The sequence below is a fragment of the Struthio camelus genome, chromosome 4 (genome assembly GCF_040807025.1).
Source record: "Struthio camelus isolate bStrCam1 chromosome 4, bStrCam1.hap1, whole genome shotgun sequence".
In the NCBI taxonomy this organism is placed as follows: Eukaryota; Metazoa; Chordata; class Aves; order Struthioniformes; family Struthionidae; genus Struthio; species Struthio camelus.
In genome coordinates this window covers 34,495,598-34,519,030 of record NC_090945.1, presented here as the reverse complement: position 1 = coordinate 34,519,030, position 23,433 = coordinate 34,495,598, and the positions used below count along the sequence as shown (strand labels likewise).

The following is a 23,433-nucleotide window of genomic DNA, read 5'->3' as shown; positions in this document are numbered from 1 at the left end:
TCATAGCTTTCCCTGTTCGTTTTGAAAAAATGCAGAGAAATCCATTCAAAACAGTCTGTGAACGCTTGGTTTAACTGTTACCACTACCTTTTGCTCACCCCTCATTAGTTGCTAATGGATGAACTGCTCCATGTTTACTGCAATATGCATCCATATGTCACTCCAAGCACATGCTGACAGTTGTCCAGCACTACTGGACAGCTAAGGGAAACTGTGTATGGGGAAACCATTAGAAATGTGATGATTAATTTGGTGATTTTTTCTCATTAGAATTGACTCTTCATTTTAAACTAGACCTTTTTTTCTAGCTCTCACAAACTTGAGGAACATGCCATTTCTCATGGTAGAGAAATGAGATCCTGAAGTTCCACGTTATTGTGGAAACCCCATGATCTGCTTATACTTGTGAAAGTACTGAAGACTCTCATAAGAACACGAAACTACCATTTTACAGATTGGAGGCAAAGGAATTTAATCTTCATGAGACTAATTAGGTAATTTTCCAGCTGCCACCATACTGTAGAATATCTGATTCTAGGCGTTGGCCAAAGGTGGCAGCATTTTACTTTCCCAATCTATAAGTTAGTGGCGGGAGTAGAGTGCATAAGCTTTTCAAGACATCGGAAGAATATAACCATCTGAATTTATTTTTTGCAAGAAATAATGAAATCTGGTTTTGTTCTCTCGGAGAACATGCAATATCTTTCTGCAGAAATACTTCTTTTTGGAGAGATCTTTTTATTTAATTAAGAGTGTGAAAGTATTCCTTAGCTTTTCGTGCATTGGAGTGCTTTAGATTATCAGGTTGCATGGCAAGGGTTATCTATTTTTCTATGTCTGTTCAGAATAATGTGGCTGCAGATCAGGTGGAGGGTTTGGGCTCTGCTATAGTATATAGATAGTATGGTGCTAAAATCTAACTGAATGTTAGTTTTCCTCAGCAGATACTTAATATCCATCCCTGTGATCCTAACACACTGATGTTTTCTCTGATTCCTGATTATTCCGTTATTATCAAATCCTCTGGACAAACTACTCCTTTTTGAAGCATAAACAAGAAGAGTTTAACACTGAGGCAGCCTGTCTTGGGTCTATGTTAAAAAGCTGTGCACCTCCATAAATCTCTTGAGTGCTAAAGCAAATGTATATGCATATGTAAATGTATAGATGCCCGTGAGCACGCGCGCGTGCGCACACGCACGCACACACACACCCCTACACATGTCTTCTGGAAAAGTATAACTGCAAGATTAGTATATTGACCTTGCGTCCCAGATTGTTTCATATGGGTGTTCAGTGGAGGGCAGATTCTGTTCCTTTGGTTTTTCATCGTTACTTTTACTTAAAACTAATTTTAAAAAGGAGGAAAAAGTGGTTTACTGGGATTCTCTTTAGGGCTGTAAGGAACTTGTTTACTATGAATGTACAATAGTGCAACTGTTAGAGGACATCTAAGTAGTTGTATTTTATATTTCCTTGGATTTTTCTACTTTTCTTGAAATTTCTTAGATTTATTATATACTGCGCCTTCTGCTCTACACAAAATGGATAAAGATACTGAAGCTCAGAAAAATTTCTTCAGAAATAAAAGTGTGCAGTGAAATTACAACTTTCAGAGTCTTTTAGGATTTATGAACATGCCTTACATGTATTATTTGATCTCCTCCCTCTTCTTCACACTCTAGATGCATTTGACTGAATACGTCTGCTAGTTAGGGAAAAATTTTCGGGAATATCAATATCTGAATAACATCTCATGCAGTTTCCAGGCTTAGCTAGACAGCAGAGAAAGCGCTGCATTTCGTTTGATCTGTTTACACATTTTCTATGCTCAACTAATTTTGGTCTTGGTTTAGAGTAATACATATTTTTATTAAGGAATACTAAATATTTTTAAACTCTTTCAGTTAAATTCTAATTCCATGCAAATCATACCTTTCAGGGTGGGCTAAGATGAACAGATGTACTACCAGCAGAAATGGTAAATGAAAAAGCTATTCTTTCAGATGAGAGCTCAAAGATTAGCAGAATAGCATGCTAAATGACAAAAATTGCACTAGTACAGGCCTGGTTGATTATGTATTATAGAACTTATTCATATGCTCCACTAGATGGCATATTTTAGGAGACTTGGTGACATGGTGTTGTCAATACATCAGTAAAATTTTATGGAAAAAGTTTTTTTAAATCTATGTATTGCTTATGTTTTATGCTTTAAAAAGTCTAGATTTTGCTCTGTGGGCTACCGTTACTTAATCCGATATTTCCTCCCGTGTAACGTAGGCTACGTTTTCAGACCAGTAATACATTAGGAATGTGTTAGTATGCTTCAGGCTATAGTATAATATCCAAATTAAAAGGTCAGCTATTTTAATAACTGATCCTTGATGTGAACCTCTTTTCTTTGCAATCTTCTGAGGCTCCATAGAACGTTGACAATGCTACATTTTAGCATTCCTTCATTTGGAATTTGTTTGAAACAATAGCATATACAGTGCAAGGTAAAAAGATACATCACCGGTTCTAATTTTTTTTCCACAAAATTTGAGAAAATAGTGCTTTCACACTCCTTTAGCTTTCATTAATTCAGTAAATCTTGTATATTGCGTGAGAAAAAAAATTTAATCACATCAAGTTAAATTTATTAGTTTTAGAGGGCATAAATTTATTTTTCATTAGTTCTAAGAGTAAGAAATTTGAGGATTCCTATTTGCAAATTAAGCTGAATAGAACTACTTGGTGTTAAGTATCTTTATGAAGCAAGCTTCAATGCTAAAATATCACACTGACTTAAACATGAAACCTATATCCACTATATTGTTTTGAGTATTTTTATAAAAAAAGTCAAATATAATGCTCCATGATATAAGAATGTAATTAAATAATTACCTTAAAATGCGTGCGTCTTTTAGGAAGTTATACCTCACTCCGATTGTTGATCAGATAACTCAGGAGTAAGTTTTGTTAGACAAGTTAGGTAGTGGGTGGTCTTAAAATATTAATATTAAAAGATAAAATCAAAGAATAAAAGCAGATAGAATGAAATTGGTTAACCTCCCACTCTGTTTAGAGAAGTATCCTGTTTCAATAGAAGCTGATTTTTTTTAAAGAACACAACAGCTTTTGGCTATCTCAACAGGCAAATAGTTTGTGGGCATAGGTATGACAAACTTCCACAGATGTTTAGAAGAGCCTTCTGGTTCACCTGAGGTTTCATATTAAACCTGATGTGAAAGGTGGCAAGATGTACAAGCACAAATGAGTAAATATCTCAAACCTTTCTCCAAAAATCATGCAGCAGTGCTCTGAGGAACCTGCAGAGGGGAGTGGGACAAGCTGCTTCTATGTGGAAGACTGATTTTTTTTTTTTTTCAAGGACAGGAAAAAAACAAAAAAAATTTCCCCAAAGCTTTTCTGTGACCAGTGGAGATCATGAGTTTAGAGCAAATAATAATTAAAATAAGACAGAGGAAGGAAAAAAGTTATTAAATAATGCCAGTCATTGTTTTACCAGGTATATCAAGCAGCATTTTTAGTGTATATTTTTCAAACTTAAAGGTTATTATTCAGTATCTCTACTTGTATTCTTCCAGAAATGGTGTATTTTGAGAGGTAAGAACAGTCAACATTGAAAATCAGGTTCAAACTTACTATACCAGGTTTATTTTTAGTTCCCTTTCTGTAAGATATTATTAATATTTACTTTATTATATATTTGGAGGATTAATTAACACTTTCAAGATTATCTGAAATTTGTGTAGAATGTGAATGTATAGATACAGATTATGAACCAGAACCTTTTTGGTTGCTAAGTGTGAAAGAGAAAGAGAAAAAAGACAAAACAATCATAATGGCCGTTGTCTCAAGGAATATCATTTATTTCTATAAAAAGTAGGTTTTATGAGTAGGAGGTTGTATTGACTTGCTACTAATTTACATGAATAAAGCATCTTTACAAGAGCTATAGTAGCTATTGAGAATGTAATTAGTTAAATCTTAATTTCCATCTGTAGTTGAGATTCGATTCTGTTGGCCAACTGTACTGAAAACATTGTAACCCTGAAAAGATTTTGGTAGAGCTCTGTCACTCGCAGTTGCAAGAGACCTGGAATTCTTGGAATTTCATAGACTTTTTTTTTTCCATCTGGCATGGCAGTCTCTAAGACCATCAAGAGTGAATCCCTTTCGTCACTTATGGTATAAATTGTTACAGTAATCTGTTGTATTCTGAGGTTTTGCCTAATGCTGTAATTTTAAACAGTTGATATGAAATACGCAGTCATTGCAGGGAAAGTATAGAGATTGTGGAAGAACACACATAATACAAAAGTACATGCTCTTAAAGTGGTACATTTCCTTTACTATAAATCAGTGAATTTTTGAGCTTGAAGTTTGACTCAGAATAACTTTTGTGTTGTTCCTTATGTGTGCAATTAAATATTCCATTAGTGTCTCAACAAATAAATAAATCTTAATGTTTGTATAAAATACTAACAAGACTTTAAATTGCCAGTGTCAAATGATATTACAAATATCCTAAAGTAAATGGAATTGTGATAAATCTCTTCCAATGGATTTGAACATTTAAGAGTAATAAAAAAAAAAAAAAGCCTTTGTGCCCAACGAACATGAACTTCATGGTCTTCTGTTATCATTGTACTGGAAATTGTATTCGATATTAGAAGGATAACGTCCACATTAGTTTAAAAATCTTCTACAGTCTGTCAGCTAAAACCTGATGAAATTGAATAATTGGTTTCTGATTACTGCAACTAAGATCAGTTTCTGCAAGTTTCCTTCTTATGGACAAAATTTTCCACGTTTAATGTTTTCCTGATGAGGAACATGAATTTATATACTTGAGTGTAATGATTTGTTCTTCCAGTTATTTTCATGCTAGATCCAAGTTTTTACAGAGTCCGGGATTAATTACTGAATTAATGGTTTTGGGTCCACCTTCACCTGAGAAGGTGAATATGGCTAACGCTGCAGAAATGACATATCAAAATGTGTTTAGTACTGTCAGCTTTGGAGTACTTTTTTCACTTAATTATCATTTTCTGAAATATTTAGCTAAGAAGAAATATTGCTTCCTTTGCTAAATGCCTTTTCTGTAATAGAAAATACTCTGTAAAAGACTGAGATGCATACTCTGCATAGCGTATTGTGCTACAACAGTGCAAAAGTGTTACACTTGTAGTAAAAACAATAACTTCTGCGTGAAGTTATCTTGAATGTAGTCCCAAGGCAGAAATTGGTTTAATCACTATGTAGAAAAAGATGCAATGTTAGCTTAGGAAGTTGCAAAAGGACCTTGACCATCCTTGGGTGAATTCTTAGTGGGGGTTGTTTTATTTAACGTATATAATCTTTTTTCTATTTGTGAATGGGCTCAAAGTAATTCTCAAGATTTAAGATATTCCCAAATGAAATGGTTGCAAATACATTTAATTCAGTTAATATAGTTAAATAAGAGTTATATAGTTAAATTGAAGATAATTAAGCAACAAATTAATGTAGTACTTATTTGATGTCACATTCAAAATTAGTTTTCATAGATATTCTAGCCAATAAGAGATGTTTCTAATCTAATGGATGAGTACAGTTCTGAGAATTTGGTTTCTTGTTAAATACAAGATTCGCTTTCCAGGAATGTTTATCAGTATGTTCTTAATTTTTTGTCTCTAAGTCGTTTCTGCAAGTAAAAAGCCATAATATTTACGAAAAGTAGTTGTAAGTCCTGAACACAGATGGAGTAAATCCTTTGGAAATATTAGATTTTATGTATAATATTCCTCTGTGGACCAGTTTTAATATATTAATATCTATTTACTTATGTAATTTATCTTTTAGAGATAGTGTTCAGTGACTAGGGACACGCATGGAAGAATAGAGACAGTGCTGATAGAAGAAGACATGCATTCTAATTATTGACGCAAAAGAGTCATATATTACTAAGATTTGGATTCTGATAGGAAGGAATAGATAAAAATTTTCTAGGCCTTAAATGCTACTACAGCTGCTACTGCAACAAAGCCTTAGTAACATACAAGTGGCTTTGTGCAGTATGTGGTTTGATCGAGAGGTGGGAACTGCCACTGCCAGTGGTCTTATTCCTCACTACTGTTCTGCTACTGGTACTACCTAATGCCATTTTCAATACTGGTGTCAGCAAAAAAGTCTGTAAGATGCTGGGGTAGGGTTGGATGTGAAGAAGAAAAAAAGTTCTTTTAAATACCATTTGACATTCTACGATTATTACATTAGGTTAGTTTTTCAATGTGTTAAATGATAATAATCAAGCACAAGTAATGCACACCAATAAAATATAAGGAAGAATGTTACTGTTCACATCCTTAACTTCCTCTTCAGATCTCATTATCCTATGAATCCTTCTTTTTTATAATCCTTCATTCTCTTTCACTTCTCTTTTTTTTGACCCCTAACCTCTTCCCACCAATCTATTTGCTTCCAGTTCCACAGTCTTTGTTACTCTTCTCTTCTCTCTAGTCTTTCTCCATGTTGTCCATGGATGAGGAGCTCAGAAGGCACTAGTGATCATCTCCAAATCCTCCTCTGGCATATATATATGGGAGAGGATGACAAAGAAAGAGAAAGTAAAAGGAGGAGCCTTCTCCTTGTAACTTCTCCTTGGTCAGAAGAAAATGCAAAGGCTATTCTTGGTCCTTATACTTTCCTAGAAATGTAGGAAGGTGGTGCAAAGGTTACCCATATCCCAAAAGCTGTCTTTTGTTCCAAGGTTGTTCATTATATTCAAAAAGCATCTTTATCTGGATAAAATTGATCAAATCAAGCGATCTCTATTAAGGTCAACTAGTTTTGTATTGTTGCAATAGCCAACTTTGTGGAGAGCAAAGGCTGTTTAATGACCGTAAATCATTTTAGGATGTGAACCTCGATGTTGGATGGACGCAAAATTCTAAACCATGGACTGCGTAAAACCTTATTTTCACATTTAATTGCCATATTTGGAAAAATGCCTCAGGAATACAAGTTTAGTTCAGTCTCTTCTATCACTATGGCAGGGATGAGCTTCAAAGTCTTTGTTTTTGTTCAGTGCATACTCCACATACACTGTTAATGAAATAATATTGGGCAATAGCACTTACTCATTTATTTTGGGGTTTAAGTTAATAACATGCAAGTGTTGTGCTTTTCCTTATATTTGGTCTCTTATGATTTTGCCATTTTTTGTGTTGAAACAGTACGATTATTTATTAAACAGTAACACTGTCACAATCAAATCAAAGCCTTGGTTTGATCAAGCTATAAAGCATGTATAAATTGCAGCGCTTGCTATTTTGTGTTCAGTGCCTGCCATTGCTTTCTCCACTGGTTTAGACTCCAATATTTAAAATGCTCCTCTCTTTCATAGGCATAGTACCTCCAGCCCATCAAACTATTTTGAACTTGGGAAGTTGTGGTTCACAATAACCCTACCAAGTTAGTCTTCTAACCTGGAAATGGAAGAAAAGCAGAAGATGAACTGTTTGAGAAACATTGGCATGGAAAGGGATTACCCTGTCTCATTTTTCCCAAACCACATTTTTCTGAAATTACACTTCCACTGAGAGTCCCCACCCAGGCAGTCCTTCTCCCAGATGAGGTAAGGGAAGCCACTGTCAAGCTGAGCTAGGAGCCGTGTTAGGCTTTTCTTAGTTGGAAGCCTGTTAATTACATCACACCTGGCTGTATTTCAGAGGTTAATGAACAGCATCTTGTCAGTTTTAATATATCGCACTGCTTTAGTTTACACTGACGATGTAATCATAAATTCCCTGAGCTGTGAACTACACCTTTAGGACTTTTGTGGAGTTCTAAGAAGGCAAGAAAAAGAAATGACTATAAAGTGCCAGTTTTGAGGAAAACCTGCAGATTTTCTAGGACATTAGGTTTCAAAAGAAGGATTACATATAGACTAAACAGAGGAGAAGTCATAAAAATTTAAAGACATCACAAAACATAACAAAAATAAGAACCTTTTTAGGTATGACAGAATACTAAAGGAAATTTATACTGAATTATACCACCCAAGCAGGCCCATTAATTAATGTAATGAGAAAATATGTTCCATTTCCATGGGCCTAAGTGTGTCAGGAAGCATTTGACACTTTTAAAAGGAGGTGAGGGGGAAAGCATGCACTTCACCACTCCTGAAAGTCTCAGATTTTAGCTTATCTATTCACATTTCGTGTCTGGGATGCTTAGGCATTTGGAAACATACCAATCAAGAGTGATGAAGAAAAAAATACTGTAAGTGAGCAATATGTCTAAAATAATGTAAACACATTTTGTGCTGTGTGTCTTTTTAAGTTACATCTTATATCTTGAACAATGGAAAGATTATCATGTCTCACTAGCAAATTACAAGTGAGAAAAAGCTCTTTGTTGTCAAGATGTGAAAATGGTAATAATACCTGAAAATGATACGTATATGTGAACTTCTAAATCTGTAAGTGGATGCTATGTGTTCATTTCAACTGCTTATACTTCTCAAGTCAGCAAGTAGGGCAATTTGCAGGACCAGGAAATAAAAGCCAGACTTTCAAAGTCATCCTGACATCTCTTTCCCATGCAAATCATTTTAAAAATCAGTCCCTAATTGTGATTCTCAGAGTTGTATAATAATTTTGTAAAAATCCTCACCTTCTTCCTGTTCATAAAACATTCCCCTACATGTTGCTTGGAAATTCTCATGGTCGTTCCTTGCCTAGAGGCAAATTGAAAAAAAAACTCAGATCATCTTTAATTTTTAATGGAGCAGAAAGCCTGGAACGCTTCCTCTCAACTCACGTCTGTGATATAATGGCCACTTGATGCTAAGAATGGGATGCTGTAGGTAGCATCTGCTGCAGTGTGTCATATAATTCTGCACTTTGGATAGCAACTGCCAGTGGTTTACTTCACTGTCTGTTTGAAGAATGTTTGATAGAAGTTGCCACCCTCTGCAGATGTATTCTTAGACTTAACATGTTAATCAAGCTCTATCCAAGTAGGGACCATAAGAAATGTTATACATAAATCCAAAAGATCAATCATTCCCTAGGACATCATAATTGGTCTGTGGTACTGTGCTTCATATTATTTTTAATTATTTAACTTTTTTATTTTAGAATTCTGACCCTCAATTATCATTAGATATTAGATGCTTGATGAACACAGTAGTAGATGCTATTCCTTTTCTGAGTTGTTTACAGTGTAACTGAGGTAGTCCACAGATGTGACATTGGCTTAGGAGAATTTTGGTCAAATACAAGCAAAGAGCAAGAGCAAATGGCATTGCTTTAATATATTTTAATAAATGTATGCTTTACATATATATTTTATGTATATATATATAGAGAGAGAGAGAGCTGCTGATGAAAAATTTTCTAGAATACAAATAAATAAAACCGTTATGCATGCAAAATTTTAAGTGATTTACATTTGTGTAGTGTATACATAAGTGTATGTCTCTCATACAGTCCAGCTAGTTCTTTGATTTTTCAGATTTAACCTTATCTCTCTTTTTACTTATTAGTGGCAAAAAATAAACCTGCAGATGCCTTTCTGTTTCTAGGTAAACAATTTATGTGGCTGTGTGTGCCAAACTGCACTGTAGCCAAAATAATATTTGAAATATTTGGTCATCATGAATCAACAGAGAGAAGGCCAAACCTCTTGTTTTTACTACCACATTAAAAAGTGGGAGATAATAATAACAGCTAGTACTTACGTGTTTTAGAAATGCAACTCAGTAGCTGTTTTATAATAATAGGATCTATAGGGTATATGTTAAGGCAGAAAATGCAGGAGAATTTTATGTTTATTTGAAATCAGTAGAGATAGGCATAATACAATTTATTTACTTTAAGCATCACCATATGTCACACAATCGTATGATTGCTATCATAATTAATGTTACTCTGAATATTTTTAACCCAATGAATCTTTATTTTGTTTAAAACCTTTATCTCTTATAGCCGTTATGCAACATGAGGATGTTATGGGAGACAGTGTCAAAAACCTTGCTGAAATCAAGGTAGACAACAACCATTGCACTCCCCTCATCTACCCAGCCAATCATTCCCTCACAGAAGGCTAAAATCAATGTACTTTTGCAGTAATGTAGCAATACAAAGATTTCAACATACTATTTATGTCTGCATTGTGATATGCTCTAGACATGGAAACTAATGTCCCAGAGGCAATTTGGCTTAATGTTCTTCATTTGCTAATTGGCTAGCAGCAGATTTTCAAACTAAAATTAAAGCCATCTCAATATTTTTCCCCTGCCACCACCACTGGAAATAATTATTTCAGTGTTAGCTTTTTCCCTGTTAATTTGAGTGATAATTCTCCAATCTGTGGAATGTTGTGCTTAAGTGAATAATAATACTAAAGATGTATCTTTGGCTGTATCTGCACTGCAGTTAGTAGTGACTGCAGCACATCGTGGAAGTGTCTCAATAAGGTATCAAGTTAGCAAGTTTAGGATACCGGTCACAGTCAACAGTTGTGATATAGAGCTTTGTGGGCTTACCTGAGCTGTTTTTTTAGCTTCTCTGAACTCTCTGGTGCCACTGCTAGACTGCTACTTGTACTCAGGCTAACTAGCTTAAAGTTATCTCGGGCATCCCTATACAGCTCAGTAGTCACTAAAAACTTTGGCGAAGACATGTCTTTGCTTTCATTTCCTTTTATGAAGATGATAAGCACTTCAGCACTTCTTCTGTTAGCTGTTCAGAAGATGCACAAAAAGATTCATTTCCTCTTGATTTCTAATGTGCAATAATCTGACAAATCTTTCAATTTGGGCTTTGCAGGGATATTAATTTGTCATTGAGCTGAAGTTTGAAACTCACAATGATAACTTAGCCACACAGTCCTGTTAAAGCTGACAAACCCATTATTATTTGGCCTTGCCTTCCAAAGCAGTCTTATATTTCACCAGATTTTAATCTCTGTGTGGGTTGGTATCCTGGCACCACTGGAATCACAGGCAGAGTTCCTATGAACACCAATAGATCTGGATTTTCACCATGATCTTTTTTGATAGCTAGCTTTTGAAAAACAAAAGAAATAGCCTCTAGCTCTCAGATGACAGTTTGGTGAGCTAAAATGTTTATGTTGGTACTACTTCCTTGCTAGTTTGTCTGCTGGTTTTTGTTGTTGCTCTGTTTCATCTTCTCTTCCTTGTAAATGTGTGCCTGTGATCTGAAATGGAGCTTTTATCATGTGCATAGTAATCCCCGCCGCCCCCCCCCCCCCATTATTCCCTGTAAACAAATACTTTAGGCCTTGTCCTTAAGTCATTTTAAAAAAACTCCTTAGAGGTTTTGAAGTGATGTTCTGCTTCAGTAAGGGGTAAGTGAAGCAGAACCGGCATTCTCAGCCCTGCTTGTTGGAAGTGGACCAGTTTACAGCCAGAAAAGCTGATCATAGAGGCAGAAGAAAAGGCAGCTATACTCTCACCTGAAAGGAGGAAGAACTGTGCCAACTAGATCCTGCTTCTTGAAGTGTATATGACTGGATTTTAAGAAAAGAACTATTTTAAGAGCAGAACATTAGGCCTTTCTGCTTCCAAATGAGCTCCCTAGGCCAGAAGACTGACTCCATTCTTCTTTCTTTTCTTTTGACCGTATGACGTCTGTCGTTTCAGGCTGTGTGGTAGCTCAGGTTCAGCCAGAAGGACTGCAGTCAGAGCAGTTTCTTGGGAAGTAACTAGAGGAGTTTAGATCCACCTCTTTCTGAGTTGTCCTAGTGTTCTTCTCACAAAACTGGCACCACCACCCATGAAGTTAATTGAGGTGCTGACTGTGAGTAACTTTTTAGGATTCTCCAAGATCTCAAGGAAGCTTTAGCAGTTGCACGTCTTATCCTGGGTTACTTCTAGAAGGAGATAAATATCTATCCCCACGGTGTTCAGTTACTTCTGAGGATGTATGCCAGCCAAATTAAAAGGTACTGAGTGAACGTAGGTGTCAGGGCGTTCAGGTAGTACTGGAAATTGAGTAGACTAGATTGCTCTTTGGGATTCAGAAGGGTTTACGTGCTTGGGACCCAGTTTAGGTAAACCGGATTTCAACAGCACATAATTTGAAACCTCATACCTAATTGGAGCAAAAAGTGGTCCCAAGCAAAAAATAAATTCCAGTCAAATATATCTGTATATGACATTTAAGTTTAACAGACAAGACATTAGGAGTATTCTATCTGGGATAATTTCAAGTGAAAGCCTTAACGGGTCAGTCTAGGATCGCAGCACTAATTGTTGAGCATCATGTGGTATATTATAATTCTGGGCTAATAAAATAAGTGAGGAATTTGTAATGCAATAATAAGTTCAGAAAATGTTAAAATGACAGTTTATGTGCACACTGAAAATCTAATAATTCGAAAGAACTTCCATTGTAAACAAAAAGCTATAATCATAAATGCAAAGTAAATATGATTAGATTAATTCACTGGGTCACCTTAGAAACAAATTCATCTTACTACTAAGGAATTTAAACAGGAAAAGCCAGAAAATGTCAGACAGCTGTATGCTTCAGAATAATTTTAATAAGCTAATGAGTAATGAGTTTACTAGTTGTGTCCTGTTACTTATATTCAAGTCTCTATGCAACTCAATCACGTCACGATAATTTTTCTCTTACAGAGCCAACTTAAAAGCTATCTAAACTGTTGTATAACTTCCATTCCTTGTTTGTGCTGATCTAGAACCGAATGGATTTGGAAAAGTGCACAATGATGCATGAGGTACTTTGCGTGTGTATGTACCTGCATATTTCTGTCATGGATGTAATAAGCAATAGGTGTATGTAGACTGTACAGTAACCCAGCTTGGAAACCTCAGGGTTAGGCTGACATAAGCACCTTATGATGGCTTGCTAGGTAAGATCTGTCACGAAGCTCTCCAGGGATGAATTTCTTAAAAATAAAAATAAAAAAGTGAGTTTGACCATATTTATTTGATATTACTTTCATAGGTGTAAAATAGCAGTTTAGTTTTACTTGTCCATTTCCCTTGCTCTGGATCTGCCTCCCTGATCAAGACATTCAACAGCTATGAAAAGCTGCAGCTGTACTAACAGTTTTATGCTTTATAGGAGGCATTTTGCAGCTATTACTTTAAAACAGGCATTCTGTGCCAATACAGATGTTGCGTCCACCTTTTTCATAAGCACTTTATCTGCACCATGGGCATTGCATTTCTAAAGTTTTCTTGAAATTGCTAAACACACTCCGTAGCTGTGATTTATCTGGTGTAATGGGCTGGTGTAGTCTGAAGACCTGAAAGCTAGGTCTGCACCTGTTCTATTGATCTGACCAGGGAAGTACTAATTCCACTCCAGTTGGTGGAGTTTGGAGCTCTTCTTTATAAATCTCATGCACCAAATGCTGCCCTTTGATTCACGTGTGCTGTTCCCCTTCCCTAAAGTGGAAACTGCTTACATATATATCACCAAATTTTAACTTGCTAACATTGGAGGGAGATCATACTGCTAGATCTGATGGAGGACTGGCTTCCCTCCCTCAGTCAATCCATTACTGAGTAATCAAACTTACGCAGTGAAAGATGAAACATTTACAATTGTGTCTGTAACTGGGGCAAGCTCTGCTAGTATGACGGCACTGGTTTGACTGGGGAAAGGCTTGAAATAAATTTCAGAATTTAATGTATTTAACCTGATAGAAAACCAGAGAGAAGGAATGGCAACTACTTAAGGTGGCCTGATTCTCCTCCTGACTACACTGTTATCAGTGAACCTGTATTAATATAAGTGACAGTTGAAGAAGGCTGTCATACTCAGTAATGCTTGGCAATAACCTAAATAATTAATGACACTTTTAAAATATTTTAAAATATGAAGGTCAGTATGCAGTTCATGCAACTGTTTCAGCCAAAAAGGCTGAAATTCCAAAATTTTGGAATTCAGACCAAAGCAAGGAGTAGTCCTTGTTTTGAAAGAGCAAAAACTCCAAAAAAAAAAAAAAAAAAAAAAAAAGCCTCAAACCAACCAAACAAGAGAACCACTGTTCAGTGAGGTTTTCCAAAACCAAAACTATGTCCCACTTTTGCCTGATTCTGCCAGAGATGTGTGTCATATGTAGACATGTCATCAAATATGACTCAAACCAACCCTTCCCCCAAAACAAATAAATGCAACCACATAGACCAGAATGTTTCTTTGGCCTTTTAAGGATTCAACCATATTTACTTGTGGTGTATTTTTAATTTAGAGTTAAACCGGGGTTGAGCTCTTACTTAGTATTTTTGATAAAATAGAGGGGAAAAGCACTTGTGTCGTAATTCATCTCATTAGAAACTTGTAAACATATAGCAAATATAGTGTAGTACAATTTAGAAGCAGCAGCTCTACAAGAAAGCAAATAAAGAACAAAAGGATTAAAGATCAACAGAGCTATAGGTGGAAGTAAAGACAAGGCAGCAAAAGACAGAAGCAGCTTATTGGAAGTATGTGTTTTGGGAACGGTGGTTAAATAGTGAAAGGAAAATATTATTAGTAACTATATTACTAAAATGAAATGCTCCAGAATCATGTATTTAAGCTTTCAATTCCATTTGAGGGTTCTGATGACATTAACAAACCACGCAAGCCTCATTCAAGAAGCCAAATATACCTTGTTTAATTTATCTAAAGGCAGAGATGAGTTGGGCCCATGATATTTTGGGTGTCATCAGAAGCTATAGATAGAATTAGTCTTCCTATACACAGTTGAGTGTACACAACTCCTTCTGTAAAATTCACGTGTTATGTGTTGTAAAAGAAATGAAAGGTAGCTGTTAATTCCAAGTCTTATAAATGTGTCAGTGGGTTTTCATAATGTCTTAATAAATTACAAGAGCAAACTCAAATGACTCATGATGTCACCAGAACTACATGCTGCACTGTATTTTTTATAATTATGTACTGTACCTCACAGGTTTCTTTTAGTTTCCAGCTGGATGTGTAGATCCCACTAAAAATCAAAACAATCCTTATTGATTTTTTTAATTCTTTTTTATTTGTCACCTTCCAACTGTTTTCTTGTTCTGAGCCCTTCTTCAAATTAAGAAAATACATCTTTTTAAAAGAACAGTTGCTGCAGCTGCTATTTTTATTCATTGAGAAGCTGAAGTAAAATGCAGTATCCAAATACCCTCAAATTTGGGTGGTGTTCAAATTTTCTTTGGACCATAGCTCTCTGGCTGGCCACCATCCCATATCACTAATGGTAAAACTAGCTGAAAAATGGAAAAACAATTTCATGAAAGTTTCAAGACTGATTTCACTTAGATCTGAAATGTAGAGATAGCATCAATATCTTAGTTTCAATAATCGTTCATTCTTCACTCTAAGAAATAAACGCAGGACAGTCTAAACACTTCCGGTAAGTTTAAGTGCATAAGACCATTTTAACAGTATTTCAAAATCATTAAAGTGAACTTCATGGGTGAATAAGCCCTTGGTTCTTTAGTGCTTCCTGCCTAAACTGATTTTTACTTTTGCAAATATAAGTTGCAAATGTAGTTTGCATTTAATTGTCCTGAATTAATATTTTTCTGTACCAAAGATATACATATACTAAGCTGGCCCTTCTCCCACAGATATGCTTAGGTGTTGATTTCAGTGGAACAGAACCTGTTACTTGAGATGGGGAGAAATGGAAAGAATTTTGTTACATTCATTTTTATGGCCTATATTTAAATAACTGGAGATGGTACATCTGAATTTAACAAACATTGTTCTGATAACATGCCTCTCTTCAAATATATTAAATAAACAAAACAAAAGAAAAAGACCCCCAGCATTTTCCTCATTGTTACTGAGCTAATTCTCCAAAATGCATACTTCAAATGCCTGGACATGAAATTCTTTTGTTCAAGCATGTATGTACATACACAGATTGTTTGCAGTGAAACAGGTGTCTTTTCAATATGGAGGTCTTAATTTTTACTCTCGTTCATCTAGAATGAAACAAGAAATACTCTAAATTGATACATACTTCCCATTCCAAAAATATTAGCACTGTTCAGTCACAGTTTATGAAAGCGTCTTATAATTTATACAAATAAAACTAGTGTACATTTCAGAGAACATGTAAAATAGTGGCATTTTGCTTTTACAGCAAAGATCAAGGAGCCAACGCAAAATTAAGATTTCCATGAAATTTAAATTATGCATTTAGTCATAACAAAAATACGGAAAAAAGATTTAAAGCGGCACATGTACATTATATTGTAAGATAAAGTTTAATATATTTTATTAGCTTAAGGGACACAGAATAACTATCTAACCAGAACTTCAGGCATGCATTTACATAAATATATTAAATTAAGAAAAGCAATTATACACTTAAACATCCTTTTGTCTAAAAAAAATCATTAAATCCACAGATTAACAATAAATCCAACTCTATGCATTTATCACTTCCAGATACAACTGTTCCATTTCTCAGATATTACACAAATACATTTGTTAGAATTTATATGCATTATACATATATTATATATTACATAATAGTGTGTATACATACATGGTGTTCAATAATATAATAATAATTTGTACTTTTTATAGCACTTTTCATTTGAAGAGCTCAAAGCGCTTTACAGAGATTGATTTCACTAATTTTCAGATGGAAAAGGGAGGCACAAAGATGCAAATATTTAATGTTATATAGAATTTGTGACAGACCATAACTAAATTCAGTTGTTTTGAACTTCAGCCATGCTTTCTCCCTAAAAAGAAATGCACATACAGCATGTCTGATCTACATAGGTAGACTTGCAAAGACTTGTAAGTCTCAAACCAAGAAAGCACTTATTGTATTAATATCATTAAGCACATGACTTCAGTGAGATTCATATGCTTAAAATCACTTGTGTGCTCCAGTGCTCTGCTAGATTGGTGCCTGTTTATGCTTAGTAGTATAATACAGTTCATAGAGGATACTTAAACATAGTTTGAATGAAAATATTTTTAAGCTATTTTCCCACATTTCAAATGTACATACAGTACCTGAGGGCTATTATATAATAAAACTAATTGAACAGAGGAAAATTACTACAATAATATTCTCAAGTGACAGTTTTTTTCTTACTTTCTCTTCCTTCTTTGCTTGGCTCCTATTAAAATCTAATTGCTCTCAAAAGGGAATTGAGATCTTAATCCTACAGTACATTTTGTGGGATGTGGCTAATAGCATTTCTGGCTAATTCACAGGGCAGAATTACTGCTTCTAGTATTAATGGTGTTCACTGCAAGATGCATCTGGTGACTTAATACCAGATGGTTCCTGGTCTCAATATATCTCTACATGAATAAAACCCAATTTGCATACCAGTTTTTACTCCGCCTAGATTGTTTTACTTTTAGTGACTCCCCTTAAGAACATTTAGAAAATTGGATGCAAACCACCTTATTCTCCTACCACAAAGTGTATCCTACTTAAAAAAAACAAACAAAAAAAAAACACAAGTATCTTCCTCTCTCTGCCTTCGTCCCGCCCAAGAATACTGTAGCCACAGCTGCTGCATACATTTACATGCTTTAGTTGGCACTTTTTTTTGAAATTTCCTGGGAATTTAAACAATTCTTCACTTAAATATTTTGTTCACTTTGTTTTCATCACAAAATGAAAATAAATGGGGAAATTTCATAGACTGTAAAAGGAACTCAACTATATGACATAGGACCCTACTGGTCACTGATAGCAGGTGGGACGTTGTTTTTTAGCACTGGAAATAAAACTCTTCTCTAATGATACAGCTTGCTGTTTAAGCCCATTCTTAGCAATAGTTTCTGATATATTTGGTTGTGGAAGCCTGTGTGTGTACAGTAGACAAGAGGTAAAGACACGCATTAAATACATGTAACACAAAAAGTTAATTTTCTGTGAATACCTATGGTATGAAAAGATCACTAGAACTATATGTTTTCAGTACTTAGAGATCTGGTAAGTGGGTGTGTCATTTGGCGTTCACATCAAACTGTATGCTCCAACGTGAAGAAAAGCTTCTATGGAAATCTATGGGAGTTTTATTTGGATTAAGGAACAACAAGATAATCCGCTCCTGATATATAGCCCAAATTAGTAATTACTAATAAACCAGGAGTGAACTAAAGGAAAACATTGATGAGCCAGTTTAACCATTTATACAGTGGTCTAAAATAGTAATGTTTCCCTTTTCCAAGATAAGGCATTAATAATGCTATCTAATTAGTCATTCTGCCCAGTGCAAATCTATGGAGAATTAATTGCTGTAGTAAGATTGCTTGGATGTTGTGTATTGTATAACATGATGAATTCTGTGTGTACAGTATTAATTGAAGTCAATGAATATGCAAACATGCAGAGATATACCTTTGCCTAGCATGCTTATGTCTATAGAGTACCTACTCATGTCCAACACTGTAATTACTTACACCCATGCTTTTAGTGCTTTAAGTACTCCCATTGCTTTCAATCTTACTATTCTTATTAGTAAGGGTGAGAACAAACGTTTCTGTCAGATTAGGGTGTAGTCATGATTGAAATGTTATACCATTCTTACTGAATACCAAAAAAAGATTTGAAAGTGTGCCTAACTGTTGAATTTAGGCTTTGCACTGCAGGACTCAAACCAGTTCATGGAAGTCTGCCACTGACATTTGCTGGTGAAGGGTCCATCCTTTCTGTGAGGAGAACTTCGTTCCATTTTTTGTTATGTATATTTCTTAAAATAGCACCACTGACTTGCTATTTTAATTACTTTCCTGCTTAGTGGTGTATGCTTAGATATTTAAAATGAGCATATGCGTGTGAAAGAGAAAAAAATGTGAGCTAATTGCTCAACATTTTAAAAGAAATATCAAAGAATCTGGTAGATTTAATAGAATCCTTGTGTAACCGTTGGCAATATCTATGAGGAAACTCAGCAGGATTGGATATGTTCTGTACGTGAAGGCAGACTGAATCTGCAGTCTTCTTCTGCAAAACCTTAGCAAGTCTAATGACTGCAGATGCAGACACAGAGGGATAATGTGTGCAGTGATGTCTGTACTGAGGTTCTTCTGCCAACTAAGTGAATATCTTTTAAGGACTTAATCCTATAACTAATGAAGTCAATAGGAGAGTTTCAGTTGACATCAATGGATTTCGAATCAGGCCCTCAAAGAAAGATTAAAGTAATCCTTAGTAAGCTTTCAAGTGGCTTCTACTGTTTCACAGCTATATCCTCAAAAATACACTGGTATTATTTCACTGAATCACTCCCCTTTTGAAAAATGAAAATTTTGGCAAAACAGTCCTGGTTTTTTCAATGTTTCTACAACATTTTTTGCTGAAACTATTTATAGAAATATTTATCAGTTTTTTGTAGTCAACATCCATATTATTTGGTTCAATATTTCCTGAAAATCTGGTTTAGAATAAGTTAAAAGTATTGGCTACTACTTTGGCAAGATTCTTAGTAAAATATATGTATATATAAATTTGACAAAAATGAAATATTGGTCAATTTTTAATATTATAAAATATGAGAAGTTATATTTGATTTTATTTGTGACTCCTTTCCCTTTCTTCTAAAACAAAGGTCATCTTTTTAGTTGGTCAGAAAATCAGTGAAGTATTATTCCTAACACAACTGATACACAGTTAAACTAAAGGCTATTAAATTATAATACTTTAACACTTTTTAAAGTATTTACATCATTAGGGAAAAATAATCAGAGCAGGATTTCCTTGGAGTGAGTTTTACTCTGTAGGTCTGATCTTATGGATATAATGCCTATTTTATGGATACAAGCAGACTTATACATATGAATATTTATTTTCAACTTATTGGGACTTCACACCTGTGAAAAATTACCCATGCTAAAGTGCTTTCAGAATCTAGATTTTGCATATTTGTACATGGCAAGAGGCTTGTCCTCATTTGTAAACCCAAGCTAGAGAAAGGGCATCCTGAAAAGCCACATTTCATCACATCAGGAATAACCTTCTGCTTTTTGCTCACGGTATCTGATTGTTGGATTGAAATCAGTAACTCTCTGTCTAGCATAGTGACTGTATCATAAACAATTTTTTTCCCCCTTCTTCCAGCTTTAGTGTATCTATGGCTGTGTTCCATAGCCTGAAAGTGACGGCCTTTAGGCTGTTACTCCTGGACTGTAACACAGAGTTAATGACCGATGTTCAGCTAAGCTCCAGTATTAGTAGTTGCTATAAAATATCAAAGTTCTGCAGGACAGTCACAAGATAAAAATCCCAGTCCTCTGGGAAGTTTCCTTGAGGCACACCTCTACTATGCAGTTTGAACAATAAAAAGCAATGACTGCAGCAACCAAGGGATATTGGCCTTGGCTATGGTTCTGGAAAGGATTATCTACAAAGTCATAGTGAAGAGAAGTGAATGAAAGAAGGAGCTAAACAACAGAGTGCCATGGTTGCCAATACAGTATTTATATTCTAATTTATACCTTATTTATAGTTTGGATGCATGAAATAGAATAACCTGTGAGAATCTGAAGATACAGAGCGTTTCTGTCCCTGACTGCTAATGGAAGAAATATATTTGCTCGGGTGGGGAGGGAGGGAGGGAGTTAATATAATGTTTTTCTGAAATGGAGGTAAAAAAATTTTACATTTCTTTTTGTCTCAGTACTCAACTATGGACTAAAGATGTTTCTCCCTATATTCAAATAGTAGGCTTTCTTTTTGATCAGTGACATCTTAAAAAAAAGCCGGAGGAAGCTTTCCCATCCTAAAATAGTAAAGTAAGGACTAGCTGAAAACTAGCAGACATCTGCAGTGGAATTGTGTTTCTTGCAACAGGTATATTTATTCTCCTTTAGCAGAAGAAAGCCTGAAAGAATGCTTGAAACGTACAATGTATTGGTAACAGACGAGGCAGTATCTCAGAATAAAGGAACAAATAAATGGAATAAAAGATTAGGAGAGAGACAGAGACAACTTGAACACATACACCAAATCCCTTCTAGAGGCCCTTATCTAATTGCCTCATTTATCTAGTTTCATTTATAAGCTCAGTTTTATTCTGGGACACTCTCAGAGATTGTATGAGAATGGCTGCAGAATGACCTAACTGGCAACAAGCTTTCTACAGACTTTTTTTTCTTTTTTTTTTTTTTTTGTGTGCTGATTCTCAGGGCAATTACTGCAGTTGCCCTTTTTAAACTAGCATCTTGGGTGGCTAGGCCTAGGGGAAAGGATTTTGGTTTACTCACTCTTTTTAATAGTATAATTTCTTTTGATAAATAAGCAGCTAAGATTTTTTTGTGTCTTTTTTGAGAATACTTCTTTTCCACTGGGATTTCATATGTACCCTTAATGCAGATGCCTGCTTTCACATAATATAAAAGATGATTTGAAAATGAAGCAAAACACATTCCACAAACTACTTCCCCTTTCTCCCACTTTTTTTCACTTCTTAGTGTTGAAGTTTTGCTGGAATGGCTCAAATAGATTTTTTTAAATAAACTGAAGTGTTTGCCTTCTTTTTAAAAGTGATATTCTGACCTCATTGCAGTCAATGAGAGTTTTTTGCCATTGATTTGAATGAGACCAGGATTTCATCCTTAGCTTTTACTGGAGTCTTATTTTTTGATTTCATTAGTAAACTAAATTACTTTATTATTAAGATTCAACTTCTGTGATCATTGCTATCCCTTCTCTAGATGACTGTGGTATTTTATCACTGAGAATTTTCAATTTATGTACCAGCCACCATTTTTTGAAGCCTCTAGGAACTAAGCAGTGAGAAGAGAACTACCACGTCTCTCCAGTGGGTTATTGAAAATATTAGTCAGAGCTGGGTTAAAGTTAGGTTTATTTTTTAATATATTTCATTAAAGAAAGTGTTAAAGGAGATATCTCTGTCAGATACTTAGATGTTGCTAAAATATTTCAGTTACTTTTTTCTTACTTTGCTGATTATGAAGAGTATAATGTGTAATAAAACTGCGCTATTTGACAGATTTAGACAGCTGGCTCATTCATGAGAAGTTCACGTTTTTGTCACCCACGTTGAACAAGGAAAGATTAGATGGTAAGGTCAATTTACAAAAATGGTTGTCAGGACATTTTTTAATTGTAAAACTTTTTGTGATGGAATTCAGGAAAAAGACTAAAGGCAGAAAGCAGTGGAGACAAAGAGCTGCTATTAACCTACAGATGCTACTGCAGGGTTCATTTTAAGATTGGTCACACTGCTTAGCCAATGAAGTGTTGGTGTGACTATAAGGGACCACCCTTTTCTGGGGTGAGAGGGCAGTTTGGTCTCCATGCTCATTTAATCCTGAGATGTCTTTCAATGGACTGTCAGTTGAATCTACATTGTGCAAAATTATGCATGCAGTTTTTAACGCAGACTATTGTTCACTAAGCACTTAACCAAGATTTCTCAACCAATTTCCATGTGGCTTGAGGTCACTTGAGACCCAAGCAAACATATAGGGAAAGGAAATGTAATTTTCTCTTCCCGTTAGCTGGAACACTTAACAGAGATAAATACAATATCAGTCACGCTCTACTTAAAGATTTAATTTTTATCAAATAAAAGACTGATAATTTTCCATAAAGGAAAATTAGTTACATTGTCACTGCCCTAGAGAGAAGATTTCCCTGCTGGAGAGTGATGCGGCTAAATTATTTTAGAAGCTATTGCCTATAACGTTGTAAAGTGTTGAGGCTTGAGCAGCTGCTTGTAGAACTACAGTGTGTGTTCGTTGTGGCTACTTTATTCTCTCTTTATAGGCAAGATTTTGTAAAAGCCAGGTAGTGCAAAGAAGTCTGGTAGTGGGTAAATAGTGAACAAAGAAACTGCCAGTAACGTCACAGAGCTGGAGATGAGAGGGCTCCAATTCTGAAGATACATCTAATTAGAATATTAATACTTTTAAAAACCTGACTATAGCATGTACACCATATTTATTGATAGATTTACAAAAAATCAATTTTATGTTAGCTCTTCAAGGAACATTTACATTTAAAACCATATTTGGCAGTAATTGTCATATAATGTTTCGTACAAGTGACATCTTATGCAGCCAAGATGTGCTAAAGTAAGCTTTCATCCAGTGAAGTTCCATTCAGTGTGAAATCTGTAGCAGTCTAATCACGTATATAATCTGGCTCGTCCTGTTACAGTGAAAATCACTTTATGAACATTTTTATGATATGCTGGAATTTTATTATGATTGGCTGGTGGTTGTTTTTTCATCCGTCGTAAATGAATACAAGTTGACACAAGGATACATTTCTAGATTAGATCCACAACACATTAAAGAGTGTGTTTGCTCTCTCATTCCCCGTCTTTCCAATTAAGTTGGTGAAAAATGTAACTTTAGTATTTTACAGGACATGGTAAAGCTGTCTCATCTAGGTGATGTCTATATTATAAAAATAAAATAAAATAATATAAAT

At 35.0% G+C, this 23,433-nt stretch overlaps 2 protein-coding genes across 4 annotated transcripts in view; one reads left to right on the top strand and one right to left on the bottom strand.

The window, feature by feature from the left end:
- The window catches only part of ANAPC10 (anaphase promoting complex subunit 10), a 171,037-nt gene that overhangs the window by 83,027 nt on the left and 64,577 nt on the right, over positions 1-23,433 (top strand). The gene's annotated exons all lie outside the window — the stretch shown is intronic.
- Positions 21,143-23,433, bottom strand: part of HHIP (hedgehog interacting protein) — a 73,110-nt gene continuing 70,819 nt past the window's right edge. For both annotated transcript variants that reach the window (XM_068942165.1, XM_068942164.1), the window contains exon 14: positions 21,143-23,399. In XM_068942165.1, the coding sequence (XP_068798266.1) occupies positions 23,389-23,399 (11 nt within the window). In that variant the 3' untranslated portion in view covers positions 21,143-23,388. The remainder of the gene's footprint in view (positions 23,400-23,433) is intronic.